The sequence below is a fragment of the Myotis nattereri genome (assembly GCF_964212035.1).
Source record: "Myotis nattereri genome assembly, chromosome: 8".
In the NCBI taxonomy this organism is placed as follows: domain Eukaryota; kingdom Metazoa; phylum Chordata; class Mammalia; order Chiroptera; family Vespertilionidae; genus Myotis; species Myotis nattereri.
The window spans coordinates 30427131-30453960 of record NC_138083.1 but is presented as its reverse complement, the minus strand read 5'-3'; the positions used below and the strand labels follow the sequence as shown (position 1 = coordinate 30453960).

Sequence of the window (26830 nt, the reverse complement as noted above, 5' to 3'; positions counted from 1 at the left end):
CCTCCTCAAAGCTCTGTGCTCATAGGCCCATCCCCACGCCCCCAGCCCCTCCCATCCCCAGCCCAGGCCCAGCGGTATCCTGGTGGGGCATTTAGTATGAAACCCAGACGCCCAGGGAGAACACCAGAGCTCAAGGCCAGTGTCTTGGGCAGGACATTTAACTCCTCCCTATTAGCCTCCTTTGTAAAATACTGATAGTTCTCACCTACTTGTTTCAATGGGGTAATAGGTAGGAGAATAGGAAGGGTATTTACAGAAGACCTGTATTTGTATGGGGACTGCTGGAACAGGAGTTTATAGATAGAAGAGCTGCAAGAACTCCACATCCCTCATCTCCATCCCAAAAGCTATTCTTCCATGGGTCAGAAATTGACCTCAGCAACCAGTTCTATTTCAAGAGGGCTACCTTTAGGTGGATTAGGAAGATGGGTGCTTCCTTAGTGAAAGGGCGCAGAGTATAAGAGCAACTTCAAGGGTCATCCTAGGGAGAACACTTGCTTCCACACTAGCGGTGTAGCTTTGGGTGAATTACTGGACCCTCCCTGTGCCTGTCTTCTCACGGTTTTACCTACCTCATAAGGGCGTTGTAAGCATCTAAAGTGCTTAGCACAGCACCTGAGATGTGGTGTTATCAAAAATTAGATGATCTGCCCTAACCAGTTTGGCTCAGTGGATAGAGGGTCAGCCTGGGGACTAAAGGGTCCCAGGTTCAATTCTAGACAAGGGCACATGCCAGGGTTGCAGGCTCGATTCCCCCCAGTAGGGGGCGTGCAGGAGGCAGCCAATCAATGTTTCTCTCTCATCATTGAGGTTTCTATCTAGCTCTCCCCCTTACTTTCTGAAGTCAATTTAAAAATGTATATTTAAAAAAATGAGGTGATCTCAGTTGCAGCGAAAGAGGTGTTCTTATAGGCAGGAGACAAATGGAAAGGATTTGCCTTGTTATTTGAGGTAAGGGACTTGGATTGGCCAGGGCCACGTGGGGAGAAGGCTACTGCTCCCACCTACTTACACCAAAGCAGGCCAGGAGGTAGGTGGTCTCCCCCTCATGACTTTCTGGTCTCCTCTCCAAGGCATAGATGGGGGTGCAGGGAATGACTGTAAGGGGAATCCCTATAACTGTTTGCTGTCACTTAGTTTCAAAGCCTTCCAAGGCCTAGAAGGGATCTGTGTGTCAGGAGTGCGGAAAGCCAAGGGTGGAGCGGTGACTCCACTTTCTGTTTTAAAGTTGTGAATGAAAAGGGGCCACATGCTAACCTGACTAACTCAGGCAAGGCCTGCGTGGCGGCCTTGCAAACTCAGAGACCTAAAGTAACCACAAAGGATGGTCTGAAATCAAAACTTTTTAAATTAAAAAGCAGTCTATGGGGGATAGTCATGTCCTAGGCCGGTATATTCCCTGCCAAAGATCAACTTTGATCTTAACTGAGCCTATTGTCTTTTTGCATCTACAATAAACATACCTTTGAAAAGTCAGGGTACCTTGTAACTTTTTTTTTTCTGGGCCCCTCAGGGCACAACCAGTGCACCTGGGCGAAACTACAAATTACCTCATTGTTATCGTGTTAATTGTTGACTGTTAACTATCCTGTATCCACCCATGTAAAAAGAAGCACGTGTCTATCATTTTACTTTTTACCCAATCCCAGAGGTTTCCCTGCTTTGCTTTCTCCTGCCTTCCTAATCTATCACCCATATCATTTTACTTTTTACCCAATCCCAGAGGTTTCCCTGCTTTGCTTTCTCCTGCCTTCCTAATCTATCACCCATAGATTGTAACCCACTTATACCTCCTCCTCTGATTGTAATTTATAAAACAAGGTGACAAACGGCCATTCTCTGGAGCATTATCTCAGTATGTTGAGATTCTGCTTCCCAGTAATTTGGCTCAAATAAACTCACAAAAATTATTTACAGATCTGAATGTTTCTTCGTTAACAAAATCATACATAGAGGCCTTGCCTTTCTAGAAGAGACCACACCCAGGGCAGGCAGGAGACAAGATTACCTGCATAGCCCCCCTACCCCCTTTACATTCTAGGGTGGAGAGAGGAACTGCAAGGAGGTGGGGGTGGGGAGGGAACCAGAGGGGTGATATGCCAGGCCTAGCCAAGGTGGGAAAACCGGTTTGGGGCCCAGAGCTCCCTTCCCTGCTCAAGCTCAGGCCCTGCCCTAGGTGGAACCGCTGGGGCCTGAAGGCCTCAATGCTGGAGGGCCAGGAAGGCGAGACTGGCCCTGAAAAAAAAGCAAGGGGTTAGGATCATCAAGGGGCCTGTCTTCACCTTTGGACTGGAGGGCACTGCAAAGGGAGTTGCTAATTCATTTTCAGTTTCTTGTGGGGTGCAATCTCTCCCCAGCAATATCACCTTTCTTCTGCCACTGTCCCCAAGGACAGCCACTAGGCTTGGAGATGCCCTCTTGAGGCACCTGTATGCCCCTCCAAACTCCAACCTGTAGCATAGGAGCTGCCCTAGCACCCCTTTCTTTCTGACCTCTGGTCCCACTCCTTAAACGACTTTTAAAGAGCCTTGAGAGGCCTAGTTCCCGGGTGCCTATATAGTTTAATTTAGCCCAACAGAGACTGCAGCTCCCTCCCTCCTGTCCGTCAACTGACCCCAAGCTTCTCTCTAACCCCAAAGCAGTAGAAGGCCTGGCTTCCTCAAAGCCATGCCCAGGCAGGTGCACTGAAGACCCCTTCCTCCCCAAGTGTAGATCGCATTTAGACACAGAGGTGGCCTCTCACCCTAGTCAGGGCCTAGGCTGTGGCCACTCACTCAACACTTGCTTTAATGTCCCCCAGAGCAAGGAACAAAGGAAACTGGGAAAGTATGTGTCCCCAAAACAGACGCAAGCCCAGACCATGAAGGATGATGCACCCTTGGCTGTTAAAACATTCACCCCACAAAAAGGGAGTGGATGGATTTATTGAATTCATACTGGGAAAGGAGCAGCTGGACAACTGGACTCTGGGCCCAGACCCAGGCCCCTTGCCCAAGATAGGACCCTGCCAGGAGGAAGGAGAGGCATGGGGCCTGCAGCTGCCCACAAGGGAAATGCCCACTTTCACTCCCCTGGAGGGCTTCTTGGGAACCTCCCATCTGTTAAGAAAACCTAGGGCCAAAGTAACATGGGCTGGGCCAGAGAAAGGGATTGGGGAGGTGGGAAAGCAGGCAGAAGCAGGCTTAGGAGCCTGTGGTTAGACTGTGCTTCTTGAGGCGGTCTGGGGGCAGGGATGGGGGGCTGCCAGCCTCATAGGGGCCTAGGCTGGACCTTCCTCTGAAGCCCTTCCCAGAATGGCTTTGGGGTCCCCCCCCACCAGAGACCTGGTGTGGACGGCAGAGGGGAGAGGCACTGTCTGGCCGGGAGCCTCCAGGGCCCATCCCTGGTGGCTGCTGTGGCCTAGTCCACTGATGGCATGGTGTGGTAGCACCGGACAGCTCCCCACCTGGTCCCCCAAGTTCAGGGGCAAATGGGGAGGAAAGAGGACTCTGAGAAAGAGGCAATAAGCAGGCAGTGAGGCTGACCCCAACCCTGGGCCCTACCAAGGTGACTGGGCTTGTTCACAGGGCCGGGGGAACATCGCTAAAGTGATGGTAGCATCTGGGGCTCCCTACTCTGGCTCCATCCACAGCAGCTGCCCAAAGAGTCCTTTTGCCCTGGGCTGGTGCTGCCACATCTGGGTTGAGGAGCATGGCTAGGCCCAGTGGCTCAGCTTTGATGTCCAAGACCCCGAACGCCTGCCTGCCTGGCATGGTTCTTCCTGGTCACATGGACCAGATCGTGTTCCAAGTGGAGGATGTGGCTCTGCACACGATCATCGATGGGGAAGGAGGTCAGGTACCTCTTTACCATAGCGAAGTAGGCCATGGCCTCCCCAAAGCTAGGCACAGGCACCTCATCACCATCCTCATCTTCATCATCTTCATCGTCATCGTCTTCATCGTCGTCCTCCTCTTCCTCACTGTCCGACTCAGAGTCTGCCTCACCTTCCAGGAAATGGAGGGTAGGGTACTGGGCCTCCTCCTGGGCACCATAGCCTCCGAAGCTGCCACCGGCCTCCATTACACCCTGGGCCCAGTCCTCTGCCTCCAAGCCCTCAGAGGAGCTCTCCTCCTCCTCCTCCTCCTCCTCCTCTTCCTCTTCCTCACTGTCATCAACATCAGCCTCCTCTTCCACCTCCTCTTCCTCCCCCAACTCCTCTCCTTCCCCCCCTTCTTCCTCTTCCTCCCCTTCCTCCTCCTCCTCCTCTGCCTCCTCCTCCTCCCCTTCTCCCTCCTCTTCCTCTTCTTCCTCCTCCTCCTCCTCTTCCTCTCCCTCGCTCTTGAGGGCAGTGGTGATGGTAGCATTTGGGCCACCCCCAAAGCCAGCCTCACGAAAGCAGGCAGCTATGTCAGAAGGCTCCACTGCCTGCCAAGCTGCAGCCACGAAGTGCAGGGCCTCCATGAGGCTCAGCTGCAGGCCTGAACGATCTTGGCCCTCTAGCGCAGCCATGGCCTTGAGCAGCATGGCCTGGCGGTAGTGGCCCTTCACCTGTTGGACAACTCCCCGCTCCAGTGGCTGCACGGTGCCGGGCGGGAGGAAGGCTAGCTGCACATGCCGGAGGCCTGAGGTATCCACGGACTGGGCGGCCAGGCGGCCAGCAAGCAGCAGGACTCGGCGAGACTCTGCGGCCATGCGGGTGTCCAGGGCCTTCAGGTACTTGGCCAGGGCCTGGGTGGTAACTCCACCCTTGGAGTTGGCGGTGTAGTCGCAGGGCAGGCCGGCTTGGCCAGCACGGGGCTTGGCTGACTTGCCCGCCACCAGCGGGGGCAGCTTCTCACTGCCGTCGGCGTTGGCGCACAGCAACACGCTCAGGCGTTGGGTGGCCCGGCGAGCCCGTCCATCGCTGCCGCACAGCCCCGCGGCCTGATCGGGCAGAAAGTCGTACCATAAACTGGTCTCGGTGGCGCTGAACACGTCCTGGGAGGCGTAGCCCTCGGCCACCGACGGCGGCTGCTCCTCCCGAGCGCGCCAGCCCGTGGTACTGCCGCCGCTGCCCTCCGAGGGCACCGCCGGCGGGCTGGCGGGCGCTGCTGGGGCTCGGGGAGCGGCGCTGCGTGAGCGGGCGCGGGCCACCCCACTGCAGGACACGACTCCGTGGCGCCGGCGGAAGCGGTCCAGCCAGCCGTTGGAGGCAGTGAAGTCATCCATGCCCAGCTCCTCCGCGATCCGCAGAGCCTTCTCCTTGAGGATGATGCCCTTCACGGGCAGGCCGGCAGCGCGGATCTGCTGGAACCAGGCGATGAGCAGCCCCTCGAGCTTGTCGTACGGAGACAGCTTGTTGGTCTTGCGGCAGGTGGAGGCCACCCCGTACTTGCGCTCCGACGCCAGGATGGCGCGCTTGTTCTTCAGGATGGTGCTCAGCGTGGACGGCGGGATGTTGAAGCGCCGCGCGATCTCGCCCTTGCGCAGGTCCGGGTTCTCCTCCACCTCCTGGATGATCCGCGACTTCTCCCGGAACGTCAGCTGCCGCCGCTTGGGGCCCATCCCGGCGCGCCCCCCGCCCCGGGGCCGGGCGCCACCGCCGCCTCCCCGGGGCGGGGGGCCCGGGCCCGCGGCGGGGGGCACCTGGTGGCCTCTCCCGCGCGCCCCGCCCGAGACAAAGCGGCTCGCGGGGCAGCCGGCAGGGTGGCGACCCGGCCGGGCCGGGGACACCTTCGGGGGCGCCGGGCGGCGGGCGGCAGGCGGCGAGCGCGGACGAGGGCGGGTGGCGCGGGCACCGAAGGCAGGAAGTGGCGAGGCGCGGGGAGCGCGGCGAGCGGGGCGGAGCGGGCGGAGCGGGATCTCGCGGGAAGCGCGGGGACGCCCGGCACCGCCTCCCGGTTCTCCGCGCCCACCCTCCTCCCTGCCACCCCGGACCGGCCGCCGGAGGGCGCTGCGGCCTGCTGGACCCGCCCGCGCTCGGGATCCCGGTGACCTGGGGACAGGGGCGCCGTGCCTGCCCACTGAGCCGGGTGAGCCGCGATTTGCGGCTTGTGAAGAAGAACAATTGTGTTTTCTGTTTTATTAAGGTAAAAATAATCCACGTTTTTGGCGGAAACTGAAAAATACAGGAAACTAGAATTCCCCTTTCACCCCAATACCTGGAGAGATGCTCAGGTAACATTTTTATACAGTTCCAGTCTTTTCTCTAGGCACATGCAGTTTTCTTTTTAAAAAATTTTATTGCATAGCCAAAACCGGTTTGGCTCAGTGGATGGAGCGTCGGCCTGTGGACTGGGGGGTCCCGGGTTCGATTCCGGTCAAGGGCATGTACCTGGGTTGCGGGCACATCCCCAGTGGGGGATGTGCAGGAGGCGGCTGATCGATGTTTCTCTCTCATCGATGTTTCTGGCTCGCTATCTCTTTCCCTTCCTCTCTGTAAAAAATCAATAAAATATATTTTAAAAAATTTTTTATTGCATAAAACTGGCATCAGACTGTATTAGACTGTATATCTGGCATCTCCTGCAGTTTTACCTGGCATCGAGTGATTAGAATTTTGCCATATCGGTAAAGTATTGCCAACATACTTTTTAATGGTTGTATATTGTTCCAATTATGGATGAACTAGAATCTATGTAGCTTATTGTTACACATTTATAATAGCAACACCAGTTTTAAATCTATTTGACAGTGATCCCACAATTCATAAACACTGTAACATCTCAGTGTGTCACATGCATATAGTCATAAATGTGTTTGTACCTACAAAAATAACATCATGTATATACTAGTACATAGGCACACATACACATGAATCCCCGAAACCTCTTGTTCCTGAACCAAACACATAAAAATGAAGTTCTTAAAACATTGAATGTGCTACAGTATTTTAAAAACCTCTTAGAGCGCCCTAAGGTGTGGCTCAGTTGGTTGGACTTTCATTGTCCAGTACACTGAAAGTTCGAAGGTTCCATCCCTGATCAGGGTGCGTTCTAGAGGCAGCTAATCAATGTTTCTCTCTCACATATCGATGTTTCTCTCTCTTCCTCTCTCTCTCTAAAATCAAGGAAACAAACAAGCAATCAAAAAACTCTTAGACTGTCCAACTGGTTGAGCATGGACCTATGAACCAGGAAGTCATGCACATGCCCAGGTTGCAGGCTCAATCCCCAGTGTGAGGTGTGCAGGAGGCAGCCGATCAATGATTCTTCCTCATCATTGATGTTTCTCTCTCTCTCTCCCTCTCCCTTCCTCTCTGAAATCAATTTTAAAAAACAAAAACAAAAACTCTTACACTAACGTAAGGAGTAGGTAGAGAGGAAGGCTGTGACCCCAGGCAGACAGGCTGAGTGAGGACCTGGAGCTGGATGATGCTTCAAGTGAGTGGATGTAGACAAAGAAGAATAGAGAACCAAAGACTGTGCCCTGGGCTCTCCAAGGTTAAGGGCTCAAGAAAGAACTAGCAAGAAACTCACGAGATGCAGGAAATGTGGTATATGTATACAATGGAATACTGCTAAGACATAACTTAAAAATGAATGAAAGCTAGCCATTTATGACAACATGGATGGACGTAGAGGGGTATTATGCTAAGTGAAGTAAATCAAAGATGAATACCATATGATTTCATTTATATGTGGAATCTAAGAAACAAAACAAGTGGATAAACAAAACAAAACAGAAACAGATTCATAGATACAGAGAACAAAATGATGGTTGCCAGAGGAGAGGAGAGTGGGCAGTGGCGGGTGAAAGGGACGAAGGAGAATAAGAGGTACAAACTTCCAGTTATAAAATAAATAAGTCATAAGGATGTAATGTACAGTATAGGAAAATAGCTAATAATATAATAACTTTGTATGGTAACAGGTGGTTACTAGACTTATTGTGGTATTCACATCATAAGGTATGTAAATGTGGCCTGGCCGGCATGGCTAAGTGGTTGAGCCTTGACCTATGAACCAGGAGGTAACAGTTCAATTCCCAATCAGGGCACATGCCCGGGTTGTGGGCTGATCCCCAGTAGGGGCCATGCAGGAGGCAGCCTATCTATGATTCTCTTTCATCATTGTTGTTTCTGTCTCTCTCTCTCCCTCTCCCTTCTTCTCTGAAATCAATAAAAATATATATATTTTAAAAGATACATACATAAATGTCAAATCACTATGTTGTACACCTAAAACTAATATAATATTGTATGTCAACTATACTTTAATTATATATAAATTATAATCTGTCCAGATTATTATGACCACCTGACATTTGTAGGCAAATTAGCTATAATTTAGCGCTGAAGTTGCTAGAGGGCCAGACCATTATAAATAGGGAAGCAGGTTGTTTACCACAACAGTAGCAGTGATTTTTTTTTTCTGAAGATGTGGGTAAACAACACGATTTAACAGCCTTTGAACGTGGGATATATTTGAATGTGAGTGGCCAGATTATTATGACCACCTGACATTTGTAGGCAAATTAGCCGTACACTGCATCGTATGGGATATGGAAGCCGAAGGCCTGTTCCAACACCTTTGCTGTCTGCAGTTACCAAGATAAAATGTCTCCATTTCACACAGGAACACAAGGATTGGACAGTCGAGCATTGGAAAAAAGTCATGTGGTCCGATGAATCACGTTTCCAGTTGCATCATGCAGATGGCAGGGTGAGAATTTGGAGGAAACAGCATGAAAGCATGCACCCCACATGCATGAGTACAACCCTTCAAGCTGGTGGGGGGAGTGTTATGGTTTGGGGCATGTTTTCCTGGCATGATTTGGGCCCTTTAATTCGTGTGGAATGACGTCTGAATAGCACAACATACCTAAGTATCATTGCTGATCAAGTTCATCCTATCATGTTGATGGCGTATCCCAATGGAGATGGCTTCTTCCAACAAGACAATGCGCCATGCCATGGTGCTCATATTGTGCAGGAGTGGTTTCAAGAACATGAGGGAGACTTTACCTTGCTTAGGTGGCCCCCACAATCACCAGATCTCCATCCAATTGAGCATTTGTGGGACGAAGTTAAAAGAGCCATCAGGCATCTGGTTCCACAACCATCAAACCTCACAGAACTGGACAGTGCTATTCATCAGGCATGGTGTCAGATTCCTCGCATCACCTTTCAACATCTCATGGAGTCAATGCCAAGAAGAATCGCCGCAGTATTGAAGGCAAAATGTGGCCCAAGGAAGTACTGAGGGACCACAGGAGGGCTCCAGGGCATGTCCGGCCCATCTCACTCAGTCCCCAATCAGGCCGGACCCCAGCAGCAAGCTAACCTATCGGTGAGAACATCTGCCCCCTGGTGGTCAGTGCACGTCATAGCGACTGGTCCACTGGTCAATTGTCTGCCCCCTGGTGGGTAGAAAGAGAGAGAGAAAAAACATTTATGAGAGTCGTTGATTGTGTCTCCCACACATGCCCAGAGCTGGGATCGAACCTTTAACTCAGGTTCATGCCGTTGACTGGGAATCGAACCTGAGACCCTTTGATGCGTGGATGATGCTAACCACTGAGAAACACTAGCAGGGCAATAATATATTCTTATTTATTTTTTTAATTTTTAAAATGTTTTTTATTGATTTCAGAGAGAGGGAGGGAGAGGGAGCGATAGAAACATCAGTGATAAGAGAGAATCATCAATTGGCTGCCTCCTGCACACCCCTACTGGGGATCAAGTCCAAAATCCAGCCATGTGCCCTGATCAAGAGTCAAACCGTGACCTCCTGGTTCAACTACTGAGCCACACCGGCCAGGCAATATTTTCTTTTTTTTAAAATGGAAACTCGTGAGGAACAGCTGAAATGTAGGAGGAAAACCACGCCTGTATGGTGTTCTGGAAGCCAAGGGAAGACAGTGTAACTCACTGCTGGTTAGTGTGCATTTCTCCTTTCATGCGTGTGTTGGCCATTTGAATCCTTTGGATTTTCTAGTCAGATCTTTGCTCATGTATCCCTTATATTTGTTTTGGTTTTTTGTTGTTGTTGTTGACTTTTAGGGGCTCTTCATCTCTGAGCAAAATCTTTAAGTATATTGCAAATATATTCTACATTTGTCCTTTAACATAGTCTAGGGCAGTGATGGCGAACCTTTTGAGCTTGGCGTGTCAGCATTTTGAAAAACCCTAACTTAACTCTGGTGCCGTGTCACATATAGAAATGTTTTGATCTTTGCAACCATAGTAAAACAAAGACTTATACTTTTGATATTTATTTTATATATTTAAATGCCATTTAGCAAAGAAAAATCAACCAAAAAAGTGAGTTTGCGTGTCACCTCTGACACGGGTGTCATAGGTTCGCCATCACTGGTCTAGGGAGTCTTAGATATGCGAAGTTTTAAATCTTTAAGTAGGCAGGTCTATCAATTTTTCCTGTAATGCTTCTGGGTTTTGTGTCTTACTAAGAGAGCCCATTCCCACCCCTGAGATAGAAAAAAAAAAAAAATTCCTCTAATCACAAGATCCAGAAGAAAATGTAGGAGACTTTTCCCTTTGCAGGCCAGATCAGTGCTTGGCCCATAATGGGTGTGTGGTCCCGTGCAAAGGTGAATATAGGGCCATCTGTCTGAGGATTCCTTTCCTCACATCTTCAGGAAACCTTGCTACATTTTGGAGATTTCATCCGTGTGACATATATCCCTCCTGGCTTATCCTCACCCATTCTGGCTTATCAGTGGGTGTTTGGGTGATTGCTCTGTGGGTGGGCTCCCCTCACCCCCAGTACCTTGCTGAACTTTCCGAGTTTTCTTCAATAAGCAAGTACTAACAGTCCCTTTACAATGAAAAGGAGCCCTGGTGGGTGTGGCTCAGTTGGTTGGACATAATCCCGTTTGATTAGGATCAAGTCACATGCCAGGTTGCAGCGGGCATGCAGGAGGCAGCCGATCATTGATTATCATTGATGTTTCTATCTCTGTCTTCCTCTCCCCTCCTGTCTTTGGGGGCGGGGGGCGGGGAGCCAGAAAAAAAATAAAAATGAAAACTATGCCTGTTCTTTGGAAAATATTTTAAAATACAGAAATTTTTGAGGATAAAAACATTTAATCACCTTTATTTATTGTTTGTTTGTTTTTGTTAATCCTCACCCGATGATATTTTTCCATTGATTTTTAGAGAGAATGGAAGAGAGAGGGGGAGAGACAGAGAGAAACATCAATGTGAGAGAAACACATCAATTGGTTGCCTCCTGCAGGAGCCCTGACCAGGGCCCTGGGCCGGGGAGGAGCCTGCAACCAAGGTACATCCCCTTGACCGGAATCGGATCCAGAGACCCTTTGGTCCGCAGGCTGATGCTTTATCCACTGAGCCAAATCGGCTAGGGCAGTGGTTGGCAAACTGCAGCTCAGAAGCCACATGCGGCTCTTTGGCCCCTTGAGTGTGGCTCTTCCACAAAATACCACGTGCAGGCGCGCACGTACAGTGCATTTGAAACTTCGTGGCCCATGCGCAGAAGTTGGTATTTTGTGGGAGAGCCACACTCAAGGGGCCAAAGAGCCGCATGTGGCTCGCGAGCTGCAGTTTGCCGATTACTGGGCTAGGGCAACATTTAATCACCTTTAAGTCCACCACTCAGAGAATATCCTTAAAGGACACTTTTCTGTGCATATTGGTGGTTTTTTTAAAATATATTTTATTGATTTTTTACAGAGAGGAAGGGAGAAGGATAGAGAGTTAGAAACATCGATGAGAGAGAAACATCGATCAGCTGCCTCCTGCACACCCTCTACTGGGGATGTGCCCACAACCAAGGTACATGCCCTTGACCGGAATCGAACCTGGGATCCTTCAGTCCGAAGGACTCTGAGCCAAACCGGTCAGGGCTGTGCATATTGTTATTAATAGGATAACATTTAGCATAATATTTTGTAGCCAATATTGTGAACATCTTTTCATGTCAATAAATGTCTACATCAGTGAGTTTCAAACTTCTTTTATTTTAGGAACCCTTTTTTCCAAAGACCATTTTCCATGTAATCATTCAGTTACTTATTGGGCCCAGCAGGGTGCCAGGCATTCCTACCCTCCAGTGCCTGTTCTTTTTTTTAAATACATTTTTATTGATTTCAGAGAGGAAGGGAGAGGGGGAGAGAGACAGAAACATCAATGATTAGAAAAAACCATTGATTGGCTGCCTTCTGCACTGGGGATCGAGTCCACAACCCGGGCATGTGCCCTGACAGGGAATCAAACCATGACCTCCTGATTCATAGGTTGATGCTCAACCACTGAGCCATGCCAGCCGGGCGCCTGTTCTCTTTAAAGGCTGAAGGTTGCCCTGGCTGATTTGGCTCAGTGGATAGAGCATCAACCTGTGAGCTTAAAGGTCCTGGGTTAGAGTCCAGTCAAGGGCACATGCCCAGGTTGTGGGCTCCATCCCCAGTAGGGGGCATGCAGGAGGCAGCTGGTCGATGATTCTTTCTCATCATTGATATTTCTATATCCCTTTCCCTTCCTCTCTGAAATCAATAAAAATATTTTAAAAAAATAAAGGCTGCAGGTATTACACAGGTATTGCACCCTCATTGGCTGTTCCCATGTTGAAGGACACCCACCTTATGCTCCGTGTTTTGTTGTTATTAAAAATGACTCAATGAACATACATACATCAGTATGTACTTTTGTCATATCCTTAAGAGAAATCCCTAGAAGTGGAATATTGGGGCCAGAGGCCAGAGGCCAGGCTGGGGCTGGAGCCTATTTGAGGTGCTGGGAGAAGGGAGGAGAGGCAAAAGACATGTCCCTGCTCTTCAATAGCTCAGTCAGCTTGAGGAAATGAGACTGAGAAAAGAGAACAGGAGGTTTCAGTGCGTAAGGTCCATACTTTCCAGCATTTCCGCTTTAGGAATTCATGCAATGCGTACTGTCTGCATCACTGCAAAAACTAATAACCTAAATGTTCAGCATTAGAGAACTGAATAAATATATATCATTATGGTACTAATATGGATCTGTCTCCAAATAAAATAGAGAAAGCAAGATGTACAACGATGTTTCATGTTCTGTTTGTATATTTATAAAGATATGGGCATACATATGCTTGTAAATATATAGACCTGCCCTGTTCACTGTGGTAGCCACTGATCTCATATGTGACTACCCAGTGCTTGAAAAGTACATTCCAAGTCCAAGTTGAGATGTGCTGTGAGTGTAAAATGTACATTGGGCTTTGAAGACTTGGTACCAGAAAAAAGTATGTAAAATGTATTATTCATAATTTTTATGTTAATATGTTGAAATGATAATATTTTTAACACATTAAATTAAGAAAACTAATAAAATTTTATGTTTCTTTTTAATTTTTAATGTGGCTACTAAAACTTTTTGAATTACATATGTGGCTCATATTTGTGCTTCCCATTATGTTTCTTTTGGCTTGGACTGTTACAGACTATGCAACAAATTTATAATAGTGGCTGCCTCTGGGGAGGGAGATTGAATGATCACTACCTCTTTTGTACCAGTTAAATTTTATCCTTTGTCTGAATTTTTGGTACCATGTACCAATTTTTTTTTATTGTTAGTTCATGTCTTTTATTAACCCAAATACAATTAATTACCTGTCTTCTGTTGAAGCAAATACAAGTACCTGTCTTCTGTTGAAGCAATAGGTCAGACAACATTGCCACAATAGTGTCTGTCAAAGTGGCTGGCCGTAAAAACTCCAGCACCACATTCATCTGAAGGGCACTTCTGACGAAGGCAACTGACTTTGCCATTTTCATCCACGCTGTAGTATTTCAGGACAGCCAGCTTCACCTTCTTTCTCCTATTCTTATTCTTCTTGGGAGTGAGGTAAGACTTCTCCCTTTTCTTAGCACCACCACGAAGTCTCAACACAAGATGAATGTTGAATGTTGTAGTCAGACAAAGTACATCCGTCTTCCAGTTGCTTGCCAGCAAAGACCAGTCTTTGCTAATCAGGAGGAATTCCTTCCTTATCTTGGATCTTGGCCTTTACATTTTCTTTGTATCTGAGGTTTCGACCTCCAGAGTGATGGTCTTCCCGTGAGGGTTTTCACGAAAATCTGCATCTTGGTGGCAACTCCACCACCGATGGCGGGTCGGAAAGGAAGAGCGCAAGGCAGGCCCACATGGTTCCTGGGGCTGCTACCGCAGCCCATGTACCAATTTTTAAAAATCATTTAACATGTTGCCCTGGCCGGGTGGCTAAGTTGTTGGAGTGGCGTCTGGGACACCATAGGGTTGCAGGTTCAATCCCCAGTCAAGGCACATACAGGAGCAACCGATAGATGTTTCTCTCTCACTGATGTTTCTCTCTCCCCCTTCCTCTCTCTCTAAAACTCAAAAATAATAATTTAAAAAGAAAACATATCCTCCGATGAGGATTAAAAAAAAAACAACCCACAAAAACCATTTAACATGTCACAATCCATGACCCCCCCCCTCCAAAAAAAAAGGTACCAGAAAAATTAGTCCCACAAAGATGCTGTTTGTTAACAGGCTTGGAGAAGCAGGATTTTACGAGCATGTGGTAATTTTTCCTCTTCTCTGGCAGTGCTCTGGGGTCACACCACACTCCTTAACCAAGCCCAGTGCTTGATGTGTACAGTCCGCTGCCAGGTCATTCTTTTCCATGGGAAGACAGAGCTTTCAGCCCAGAAATGTGGCTGGATGGGAGGAGTTGATCCTCTGACTATGATGTTTGCAATTGCTTCTTCTTCTTTTTTTTTAATCCTCACCAGAGGACATATTCACTAATCTTTTTAGAGAGAGAGAGTGGGGTGGGGAGAGAGAAAAACATCAATGGATTGGCTGCCTTCCATACATGCCCCAACCGAGCATCGAACCTGCACCTCAGTATATGCCCTGCCCTGCAATTGAACCTGAAATCTTTTGGTGTACAGGACAATGCTCCAGCCACCTGAGCCACCCCCCGGGGCTGTAATGTCTTTTCTTTTCTTTTTTTTTTAAATGTTTTTATTGATTTCAGAGAGGGAGAGGGAGAGAGAGATAGAAACATCAAAGATGAGAGGGAATCATTGATCGTCTCCTGCATGCCCCCTACTGGGGATTGAGCCTGCATCCCAGGCACGTGCCCTTGACTAGAATCGAACCCGCGACCTTCAGTCCGCAGGCCAGTGCTCTATCCACTGAGCCAAACCCGCTAGGGCTGCAATTTCTTTTAGCTTATTTTTATTGACAGGGTGTGTTTTTAACACATCTGATTGGCGAAAGGAGGTTCAGGAAGATCCACAGAGCTGGGATGCTCTGGAATGACCCCTCTGTGGTCCTGGCTCCTCTCCACTGGCCCAGAGGTGACAGGACTGTGGGATCTCAGCGACGGGAATATAGCGGCCCTCTCCCCACCTACTCCCACCACCTCTGCACACCCTGTAGAAGCAATGTGTGGGTAACCCCTGCTGGGCTGATTTTGACCATGAAACCCTCAGGGTAGTTTTATTTCTGGTCTTTTAGGTGGGAGACCGACCGCCAGGCAGTCACGGCCTTGAATCTTGGAGGTTCGAGCAGGACTCTTGACCTGAAACTTCAGCCTTCCTGCCCAGCACACAGCATAGCTCCTGGCACAGCACAGGAGCTAGGCAAAATGTTGAGAGAAGGGTCACCATCCCCTCCCAGGTCATCCCTCTGAGGTGGGACTGGGTCTTCCCATCCCCTTCCTCTACACGTCTGTTCCCTGGCAGGCCCCTGGGAACCCCCACTTCCAGCCCTCCCTTTTGCAGCCAAGGTTGGGTGGTTGGAACTGCAGGAGAAGGGGGGAGGCTGCAGCTCCTGCCTGCCAGAGGCCCGCCCCTCCCAGCCGAAGACCTCCTCTTCCCTGGGAAGACAGGATGCAAAAGCGGCTTGTCGCCCACTTGATTTTGGGTAAAGCCTTCCTGCCTCACTCCAGGACAGCGGGCTCGCTGGAAGGTGACTAGAGAATTAGAAGCTGCTCAGTTTAAACTAGTGACAAGTTCCGCCTCCCAGGTGATCAAAGAGACACCAGTTAAACAATGTGATGCCCATCGGCACCACAGTAGCCAAACCACCAACGGACGGGAGATACTTCCATAACTGGGTTTTGAGGTCACCGACACCCTCGCCATCAGAACCCCTGTCTAGACCACCCATCAGAGCTCCTCTGGTGCAGCCAGAGAAAACTGGGCCCCTTGGGGTCACCTCTAACCTGGACCCCCACCCCCGGAAGCGCCCACCGCGGGTCCACCTCCTACGCTGGGGGCTCCTGGAGGGAGCTGGGCTCCGGGGAAGCCCGTCTGGGGCGGGGAAGCTGCGCGGGCAGAGCTGCCAGCGGGGACTCTCGGCTCCACCAGCTGCCCGGCCGGCGGCTTTGAATGCGCCCATGAACTTCACACCGCGGTGTCCCGGTCTGTCAGGCGGCGAACACGGCCTCGCAGAGCCCGCCCCTGCGTCCGCCGACTCCCGGGACGGAGCCCCTCACTGCCTAGCGGTGCTCGTAATGACATCCAACCGCGGGGATCCCTCCCGAGGCTCCCCCTGGGGCCCGCTCCGCTCGGGGTCACTCCAAACCACATCCCGAGAAACGGGACCTGGGAAGCCAGGATGCTCAGGCCCTGGGACCTCGGGGTGGGGTGCGGGGGGTGGGGCCTGGGAGGAACCCCAATTCCTCCGCTTCCACCGAAGCCTGAAACTGAGCGGGCCGGGCGGGTCTCGCCTCCGCGCCTTTCCCCCGCGGGGCCCGCCCTCCGGCCCGCCCTCCTCTAGCCCGCGCCCGGATTGGCGGCGCCCGGCGGCGCGGCCGCTGTTATTTTTCGAATATATAAGGAGCAGAGGTGGCAGCGGCGGCAGAGGCTTCCCGCACGGGCGGCTGATCCCCGCGCCCCTCCACCCCTCCCCGCCCTCCCCGCTTCCCTCTCCTCCCTCGCCTCCCTCGCTCCGGCCCCGTTTTCCTCCCTCCCCCCCGCCTCCACCCCAGGCCCGCGCCCCACCTGGTCCGGGCCAGCTGTGCCCGGCGTGGGGGGGTGTCCCGCGATGGAGCTGCTGCAGCCGGACCCCGCCGCACCGAGCCCCGCTCTCAGCCCTGCCGGCGTGCGCGGGGGCGCCGAGCGTCCGAGCCACCTCCCGGGCCTCCGGCTGGGAGCTCAGGGCCTCTTGGGGTCTCCGGAGCGTGCGGCCACTTTCTCGCCGGTCGCCACCCTCACCCAGACCATGCACGACCTCGCTGGACTCGGCAGGTAGGGCGCCCCAGGGAGGCCGGGTGTGGGGTGAGAGGTCGGCACTAGGGTGTTGGTCCCGGGCCTCCTGGGGAAACCCCCCATGGGATCCGAATCCGAGAGGCGAGTAAGGAGGCATCCCGGGGAGAGCCTGCTTTGGGGACCCGGGACAGGGGCGGTGAGGCCGGGACTGTGCGGCTTACACCCTCTAGGTGACCTGTTCTTATTCGGCACCAGACTCTGAAGATCCTCTTTTCCCCTCCTCCTCCCTCAGTGTGCCTCCATCATGCTGCCTCCCTATTGCCCCTGTCGCCACCATTTTGCCCCAGGCAGGGGATCAGTGAGCCTGGAGGGGAACTAGAAGGCAGAGCAATCCAGTTCTCCTAGGTCCCTTGCCCCTGCTCCCTCTACCCCTAGTTCTTTCCTGGGGGTTAAAGGGTTAAACACTGGTCCTGCTCCCTGAGTTACCTGCAGGGTCCCGGCTGGGTTGTCCTCCCAGCTACAGAACCCCAAGTCTTGGCTCTCCCTTTAGGAAGGCCTGTGGATGGGTAGGAGCCTAAGGGCTCTGGAGCAGTGGTTCCCAACCTTCCTAATGCTCCGACCCTTTAATACAGGTCCTCATGTTGTGGTGACCCCCAACCATAAAATTATTTTCGTTGCTACTTCATAACTGTAATGTTGCTACTGTTATGAATCGTTATGTAAATATCTGAGATGCAGAATGTATTTTCAGGGGTCGAGACCCACAGGTTGAGAACCGCTGCCTGGAGGCTGCTCTACTGCCCCACCCCCAGGATGATCCCCAGCCCAGCTCCTTCCTCTTGTCTTGGGCTCCCCTCCCCCTGTACCCAGGAGGATCTTTCTTAAACCAACCAACGAAGAGAAGACACTTAGGGCCTCTGTAGGAGCCTGCCTACAGAGAAGAGGGCAGGTTTTCCATGCCATCGCCTACCTTGGGGCAGTGCAGAAGCTGGATGGGCCCTTCGGAAGTGGGTGGCTGGTGGGAACATGGGCCAGCCAGCCCTTGAACCCCCCATTTACCTTTCTACTTCCCTGGGTCCCTGCTCCCTTCCCAGGGAGGCCCCAAAGAGTCAGGTAGGCAGCCTGCTCACATGCCTATCCCTGTCCCCGCGGCGAGCGTCAGCATCCTCCCTGTCGTCTGAGTCCTCTGAATCTTCTGATGCAGGTGAGGCCCAGGGGTGCCAGGGGACTTTGGGGGGCTGCCTGAGCCTCCTCATTTCCCTGCCAATCAGACTAATGTCCTTCCAACAACCGGGAGGTCTGAGAAGCCTCCCCGGCCCTCCTCTGGCTGGGGCTGGGCTCACCACATCCAGGCGGAACCGGTGGTTGGGTGGGGCCCTCTGCAGGAGATGAGATCTCACCTATTTAAAACCAAAGCCCCTGAACCACAGCCCCACCTGGGAGGCATTAGGACGGAAAGCTGGTTATTTTATAACACGCACTTGCCCCCAGCTATAGAATCCTCCTTTTAAAAAGCTGTTATCTCTTCCAGAACAAATGATCTTAAACCAGTTCAAGAAAAATGCTTAACGAAGTTTTGATTTACAAACCATGTAGAAGTGTTTTCATAGCAAATAGGGAGTGGAGCCCTGGACAATTGGGGGGCAGCCTGGGCTGTTGGGGTCCATGGGTGGGTTTTGCTTCATTTTTTTAATGTGTCGATATTTAAAATAGAAACAGGTTTTTTTCCCCTTCTGAATAGGGTTGGGACATGGTGGGGGAGAATACAGAAAATGGCACTACTTTCAAACCCAAGCACTCTGTTCCCTCAGGGCTCTGCATGGATTCTCCCAGCCCCATGGACCCCCAGATGGCGGAGCAGACGTGAGTAAAGAAGAGGGATCCCCACTACAGGACTTGGCACCTGCCTTTGGGAATCCCAGCTGTAGGAGACACTCACTGGGGAAGCCTGGGAGAGTGGACAGACCCCCCTGGGTCCCCATATGGGGGGACTAATTGACCTTCCTAAGTTCTGGGATCTTGCTTGCTCCCTGTCTCGGAGAAGGGGCTGTTCTCACAGGAGCATCTGAGAGTAGGCTCAGGGTAGGGTGGTGGGGACAGCGGCCTCTGGGAGCAGCAGATGCTTGACGCTAGTCAGCCCTTATGGGAACATAGGCTGGTATGTGTGCTGTTTTCCTTTCTGCCTATACATATGTGTGTGTGTGAAATACCACAATTTTAAAACATGGTCCAACTAATTCAAAACTTTTGTCACTCCAGGCCACACAAAATAGTTGCTACAGGCTGGTTTGGCTCTCAGCCATCCTATCAGCAACCTCTGGCTTCAGTGACACTTGACCCTCTTGTCCACCCCTGGACCAGGCTCTTTGAGAGATGGACTGGAGAGGGAGCTGGTGGGCTAGATCCCACCCGCCTTGGTTGTGGGGCAGGAGTAGTACTTTCTAGAACACAGCTGTCCCATCCAGCTGTTCAAGCCTCCGCAGGGAGAGCAGCTGCCAGGTATTAGTGAGAACAGCTGGGCATCCCCCGCCTGGGCTGGGGGGACGATGGCTTTGAGTTTAGGGCAGTGGCTGTTTTTTCTCCCACAGCCTTTGATCAGACTAGGCTGGGCTGGGCTACAGGGTTTGTTCACAAACAGGAAACGAGAAGAGAATTGGGCGGAGGGCCTGCAGGTTAGGTTTTGGTGGCAACGAGCTGTCCCTGCTTTACCCCAAGGCTCAGGTGCAGATTGGAGACCAAGCCTATGAAATTGGTCATCCCTGATGCCAGGTTGTCTGGGCACAGCCACCTGCCTACACCTTGGGGCCCAACCCCCTGTCATTTTAGTCCTCAGTGCCCGCCCCCGCTGCACCTGCTTTGACGGTTACAGTTTTTCAGAAAGAAGCGTGTGTGTGTGTGTGTGTGTGTGTGTGTGTGTGTGAGTGTACGCATAGATGCACAAAGCCCTGATGGCAGGTGGTCTCTGGTAACACAGCTAGAGGGGGTGGGGCCTATCTACAGAAGCTGGTGCTCCAGCCTCAGAAGGAACATCTGCTGGAATTCCTTGCCTGCTGGCCTCTCCTCAGGCAGGAGGAGGGGGTGGGACAGAGGCTGGGTCCTGAAAAATTCCACAGGAGGGAGAAGAGGGTGGAACCCTACACGTTTGTCACTAGGGGGTCTGGCATGGCAAACTGGCTGATCCAAGGGCACACTAAACCGGACCGCTGTCCTGGGGGGAGCCCAGAGAGCCCCACACAAGGGGAGGGAAGCCCAGCCTTGCTGGCATCCAGGCCCTGGAGACACCCACATTGTCGGCCAAGGCCTGTCAACATGGGATGGATGAATGCCTTTCCTGGCGGCCATATGGCCCCGCTGAGGTGATTTGCATACAGGTGGAAGGCCTGTGGGCAGGCTGGCATGACCGTTGTCTGGGTAACGCTCAGCCACCTTTTGACCTACCCCAGCTGTCTCCATTGCTGCCATTCTCTGGGCCCTCTTCCATTCAGGGAGCCTTTAAAATCCCAGGCTGACTCTCATCTTCCCCCTCCTCAATAGCTGGGTCCCCAGATAGTTGACATTCTTTCTACTTCCCCTTTCCACTGTCCTTAGCCCTGGTCCTCAGGTCTTGTGGACAGGGGACCTGATGCTGGAGGTGGGTGTTGGGCTGTAGTGGGAAGTGGGCTGCATGGAACCCTTCTCTCTCCTAGGTTTGAGCAGGCCATCCAGGCAGCTAGCCGGTTCGTTCGAAGGCAAGTGCTTGGGCTTCCCCTTACAGGCTCCGGTGGTCTACCCACCATAGGCTACCTCTGCCCCCATTGGCAGGGGCAGGGTGCTCAGGGCCCGGGTGGAGGGGCATCCTGTATGCTCGCCACGACGGTCCCAGACTCTCCAGCCCTGACGTGTCCCTGTTTCCTTCTGCAGCAAGCAGTTCCCCATCCGACGCTTCCAGTCCTTGCCGGTGAGTGCCCGCTGAGGCAGGGCAGGAGGGTCCTAAGGCCCAACTCCTGGTCTGGCCATGGGAGGTGGAGTTTGGGAGGTGAACTGGTGAGCAGGGGCATTCAGGGGAGGGATGGGAGAAGGTAAGGCCTGGGCTGGTGCCAGAGAAAGGTAACCTTCAGTACCTGCGGCCCCCCTGGCTCCCCAGGTGAGGCTTCTGGGCCACAGCCCTGTGCTACGGAACATCACCAATGCCCGAGCGCCTGGCAGCTGGAAGAAGAGTGAAGCGCGTGACCAAACTGCCCACAGCTCCGAGGAGGATAAGGAGAATGTGCGCGTCCCGCAGGCCAGAGTGGGACCACTCCAGGGAGAGAGAGGGGCCTGCTGGGTGGTGCTCTGGCATGTGATGACACCACCTCCCCCCGCCCACAGGATGGGTTCGTCTTCAAGATGCCATGGAAGCCCACACATCCCAACCACGCCCATGCTCTGGCTGAGTGGGCCAACCGCAGAGCAGCCTTTGCCCAGAGGCCAAGCTCGGCCCCCGACTTGATGGTACATGGGGAGAGCTGACCCTTGCAGGGCAGGCGCACAGGGCAGGTGCCCCCGAAGGCAGCCTGGGGATGGGAGGGTGACTGAGCCTGAGGCAAAGGAACCTTTTATCAGAAGGAGAGGGGTGGGGACTGCCTTGGGTCCCCACCCCTGAGTAGCCTGCATCTGTTTGTCACCCGTACAAGTGTCTCACCCCTGAGCGGAAGATGGAAGTAGAGGAGCTGAGTCCCCTGGCCCAGCGCTTCCCCCTGACCCCCACCAAGGGAGTTCCTGACGAAGATGATGGGTTTGTGGACATCCTGGAGGATGACTTAGAGGTAGGCAGTCTTGCTCCATCAGGCCCCCTACATCTCCCTCCCTGGGATGTCCCAGAGGAGAGCTCTGAGCTCCTGCAGCAAGACTATGACCGCATCCCAATGTCAGAGGAATCTGAGGTAACGGAGTCACAGCCTGACCTCTGGCCAATCAGAGAAGAGCAGGTGGCTGGTGCTGCAGTGAGGGGCGGCTGGGCAGGGTGGAGGGAATGCGCCCCTGCACGGCTTCTCATGGTTCTGTGCAAGCCCCAGCAGTGAAGGGTCCCTGCCCTCCTGGTTCTGGGGGGCTGCCCAGTGTGGAGGTGCTGGCAAGGCCAGAGAAGGCTGCGCTGGAGGACTGGGGCCTGAGGGATTTGGCCTGTGCCTGTTGGTGTGACCCATATCCTTGCTGATTTGGCTTCAGGACACTGATTCAGTTCCCCCAGGCATGGAGAGCCTCATTAGCGCCCCACTGGTCAAGACTTTGGAAAAGGAGGAGGAGCAGGTGAGCTTCTGGGGTGGCCGCCTACCCTCCAGGTGGGATTGGGGGCAAGCAGGAGCTGAGCACTCTGACCCCCGATCCACTGCCCTTGCCAGGACTTCATCATGTACAGCAAGTGCCAGCGGCTCTTCCGCTCTCCGTCCATGCCCTGCGGTGTGATCCGGCCCATCCTCAAGAGACTAGAGCGACCCCAGGACAGGGACCTGCCCGTACAGAACAAGCGGAGGAAAAGTGTGACCCCTCTGGAGGAGCAGCAGGAGGCCGAGGAACCTGTGAGAGCCCTCCTCCTGGGGCGGGGCTGCCACCTTTCCAGGCTACCCTGCAAGCCCTTCTCAGCCAGGGTGCAGGCAAGGAGGGGTACCAGCCAGACTGGGCCTGGAGGGGCAGCTCCCCCCCTGATCCTGGCTGCCGTCTATCTCACAGAAAGCCCGGGTCCTTCGCTCCAAGTCCTTGTGTCACGACGAGATTGAGAACATCCTGGACAGTGACCACCGCGAACTGATTGGGGATTACTCTAAGGTACCAGCTGGCAAGACCGCCAGGCTCCACCCCTCGCCAACGGTAGCCCCCTCGCCCAGCAGCTGCTTCAGTGCCACCCTCTCTCACCAGAGGCCCCTTTGCTCTGACCTTTGCATACTCTCCCCTGGACTCTACTCAGTCTCCTGACGCTATCTCACGTGTGTCCACGCATCAGCAATGTCTCCACCTTGGAAAACATTTCCAAACGGACGTCTAGCTTGACCCTCCCCGGACCTCATTCCCGGGCTTGGCAGAACTGGAGGCAGAGGCAGGAGTCTATCGCTTCTGCTCCCCTTCATTTCCCCTTGGGAGGTTGTTCCTGGGGCATCAGACCCAAAAGGCTCCTCTCGGTGGCTATGGGAATCAGAGCTGAATTTGAAGGTCGAATCAGGTGTGGCCTCTTGGGCTTGTGTCACGACGAGGTTGAGAACATCCTGGACAGTGACCACCGCGGACAGTTCCTGCTCCTCGTCTTACCCATTTCACCTTCTTCCTCTGCTCTTTCTCAAGCTCTCTCTCTCCCCTCTTCATGCAGGCCTTCCTCCTACAGACTGTGGATGGGAAGCACCAAGACCTCAAGTACATCTCACCAGAAACGGTATGTGCAGATGAGCTGTTCGTCTGTTAACCTTCGCTGAGAACAGGCTGCAAGCACTGGGTAGGGAAGGGTTAGGAGCCAGCCTCTGACCTGCTGGAACCCATCTCTGTGGCTTCCGCAGATGGTGGCCCTGCTGATGGGCAAGTTCAGCAACATCGTGGAGAGGTTTGTGATTGTGGACTGCAGATACCCCTACGAGTATGAAGGCGGGCACATCAAGGTGAGGCAGGGTGACCAGAGAGGTGCTGAAGACCCACTGGTTCTATCCTTCATCTGTGGGGGCGCCCTTTCATGGGGAAGGGTCCTGCCCAACAAGAGGTGGGGGTCACCCTTTTGAAAGATGGGAACTGCCTAGGGGCGGCGTCTGCCAGCCAGGCCCAGGGCAGTGGCCTGACCTCCGGCTACTCTGCAGACTGCTGTGAACCTGCCCCTGGAACAGGACGCCGAGATGTTCCTGCTGCAGAGCCCCATCACACCCTGTAGCCTGGACAAGAGGATCATCCTCATTTTCCACTGTGAATTCTCATCTGAGCGTGGGCCCCGCATGTGAGTCCCAGCTCCACCCAAGCTTGTAGGTGCTGGAGCCGTCCTGTGGCCAAGAGCCTGAGCCCAGCCCTTCCTTGACCTGGGCCTCTTGGCTCATCTGACCGCCTGAAGCAGACCTCATCCCTGCTTCCTTGTGCACGGCACCCTCCTGCAGTCTTTCCCATCAATCCTCACCCTCTACCCATTGTCACCCCCGCCCCCAAATCTGATCCCAAGCCTTCAGCAGTGTCCTTAAAACCCTGTCCCAGTCCTCAGTGACATTGACCCTCCTGGTGTTCAGATGTCCTTTCCTTCCCTCACCGAGTCTTGTCCAGACCTCCTGAACAGATCTCTTGAATTTTGGCAACTTCTCTTCGTTCTGCTTCCCCTTTCCCAGTCCAGGCCAGATAACACTAACAATGATCCCACAACTGCCTTCTAGAAACAGGCTCCCTTGGTTTTCCTTCTTCCTTCCAACTCCCAGCCTCTTCAGTGCTCAGGAGCCGGACTGACCTAAAAGTGCCTGCTCTCCAGCTTTCCCAAGGCGCTCAAAGGAGTGGGTGCAGGGAACAGGTTCCCTGAGGTCCACCCTACTGCACGCCCAGCTCTGACTCCCACACCCATTGGTCCCAGGTGCCGTTTCATCAGGGAGCGAGATCGAACCATCAATGACTACCCCAGCCTCTACTATCCTGAGATGTACATCCTCAAAGGCGGCTACAAGGAGTTCTTCCCGCAGCACCCGGTACCGCAGGCAGGGGTGGCCACGGCCTCTGGGGGAGGGTTGGACTGCAGGGAAAGGGCTTGGCCAGGCAACACCCTAAGAGAAGGGAAGACTGCCCCCCCAATTGCCCATGCCCCCATATTGATTGCCCTCTCCCATCCTGCCCTAGACCTTCTGTGAACCCCAAGACTATCGGCCCATGAACCACGAGGCCTTCAAGGACAAGCTGAGGACCTTCCGCCTCAAGACGCGCAGCTGGGCTGGGGAGCGGAGCCGGAGGGAGCTCTGCAGCCGCCTGCAGGACCAGTGAAAGGCCAGCCACGGACTCACCTACCTTCATTGCCTCGAGTGGCCTGGGCACCAGCTACCCAGAGGCTTATAATAGTGAGGATCTGCTGGAGGCCCCAGGACAGTGAGGGTGTCCTGTCCATGCGCCCCAGCCCTGATCCCCTTGTCTCACTCCAACCATACTCCATACCCTGGTGCCACCCCTCTACCAACACCCCATCTCCTAGAAGAACCCAGCCTGTTGACAGTGAAATTGGATTATGTCCAGCTCAAAGGAAGTATTTTGTGTCCAACAGGAATCTTTTGCTTTTTTTCTTTCTTGTTTGGGTTAACCCTTTGTCTCCCTGTGTCCAGAAAAGTCCCCTTTTTCCTAGAGGCTTTGTTTGTGTGTTTGAGGCTGAGGGAAACCACAGCCCCAAGATGGGCCAGAGCCGCACTCCTCCCTGCCCTAGGAGTAGCACTGTGCCCTGGCCCTCAGTAGCACTCCTGCGTGTGTCTGCCTGTTCCTGCTTTCTCGTTCCCTCTTTCCTGTCCCTCCTTACGTACACCTCCAGCACAAACGTAAGCTCTTACTCTTCCTGTTTCAGTGTTACCTGCATGCCTGACTTGTCTGTCTGATTTTTTTGCCCATCTCAGGTCATTCACAGGTGGTCAAGCGGTCACCAGAAGGGAGGGATGCCCCACCCAAAGTTACCCATTAGGCTCTCCCGGTCCAGTTGGGGTTATGGACTCAAACCTTATTTACCCACTTGGCCTGTCTTCTGTTGCCTTGGAAAGGGATGTTATACTTGGGGGCCCCTGGGTGAGGGCTAAGGCCTGCGTCCTTAACCTCACTGGAAGCCCAGCCCCCACTGCTGTGAACCCTGGGGCCTGACTTGTGAGAACTTGCTGCTGTCTTGTCATGAATGAACAGATGGATGGACAAACGGATGGATGATAAATGGATGGAGAGCTGTAGATGCACAACGCCTCGCACATAAACCACTGCGTGGAAGCATTTCAGCGAGCGTGACAGCCTTCGGCGGGAGTATATATGTGTCTGTCTGGACAAAATCTTTACACTTTAAGGTTTGAAAATATTCAAGAGGAAATGTCGAGGTGGCAGCTAAACCAAGGTCAGAACCACCTCTGACTTTTTAATCTCAGGATGTGGGAAGGGCTGTGCTTGAAGGCCCTGATGAGTCATCTGTTAGGGCCTTGTTTCAATAAAGCACTGAGCAAGTTGAGCAACCAGCATTGTGTTCTCTGTGGAGCCCTTGACAAGACCACAGCCAATGCAGATGGTGGGATAGGGCAGGGCAGATCGGCAGATTGGGGCTGGAAGACTCCTGGGGAGGCCACCTCATGCTGTCTTCCCAAGTCTTCCTGAGACCTTTCCCCTCATCTGGCTACTCAAGCAGCCTTCCTAAACTTCGAACCAAGAAGGCAAGAGTAAACCCATCACTCCTCTAGAACTCATTGCACACCACCTCCTTGCTCCCCTCTGACAAATGCTCCATACCTTGCTCTTCACAGTTCCTTGCCTTTGCATCTGTTGCACCACCCTCAGAAAGGCTCTCCCTTATCTGTTATTCCTCCTGTAAGACTCCATTTCAATTGTCACTCTCAGGAGTCTACCAACTTACCAATCCAATGCCCTGTCAGGGAAATGGATTTCTTCAGTATCCCCAGTGCCCAACAGAGCGTCCACCACCTAGGACAGTGGTTCTCAACCTTCCTAATGCCGCGACCCTTTAATACAGTTCCTCATGTTGTGGTGACCCCTAATTTCATTGTTACAAATTTAACATAATTAAAGCATAGTGATTAATCAC

The 26830-nt window shown here is 52.9% G+C and overlaps 2 protein-coding genes and 1 pseudogene across 3 annotated transcripts; 1 reads left to right on the top strand and 2 right to left on the bottom strand.

The window, feature by feature from the left end:
* Positions 1-2884: 2884 nt before the first annotated feature.
* CENPB (centromere protein B) lies at positions 2885-5526 on the bottom strand (the record flags this gene model as incomplete). The annotated part of the gene is made up of 1 exon (XM_081097953.1): positions 2885-5526. The coding sequence occupies one exon, from the start codon at positions 5524-5526 to the stop codon at positions 3709-3711; it is 1818 nt and encodes a 605-aa protein (XP_080954079.1). The 3' UTR covers positions 2885-3708.
* Positions 5527-12661: 7135 nt separating this feature from the next.
* Positions 12662-13998, bottom strand: LOC308523697 (ubiquitin-ribosomal protein eS31 fusion protein-like; annotated as a pseudogene). The gene is made up of 2 exons: positions 13554-13998; positions 12662-12745 (listed from the first exon to the last, which is right to left on the bottom strand). The product of its transcript is annotated as a ubiquitin-ribosomal protein eS31 fusion protein-like (transcript).
* A 2938-nt stretch (positions 13999-16936) lies between these two features.
* CDC25B (cell division cycle 25B) lies at positions 16937-26830 on the top strand (the record flags this gene model as incomplete). The annotated part of the gene is made up of 16 exons (XM_081097702.1): positions 16937-17139; positions 18195-18304; positions 18912-18963; positions 20787-20832; positions 21005-21037; positions 21224-21346; positions 21448-21570; positions 21753-21884; positions 22285-22365; positions 22458-22634; positions 22786-22881; positions 23417-23479; positions 23601-23699; positions 23892-24025; positions 24638-24749; positions 24898-26830. 16 exons carry the CDS (start codon positions 16937-16939, stop codon positions 25036-25038), a joined length of 1725 nt encoding a protein of 574 aa, XP_080953828.1. The 3' UTR covers positions 25039-26830.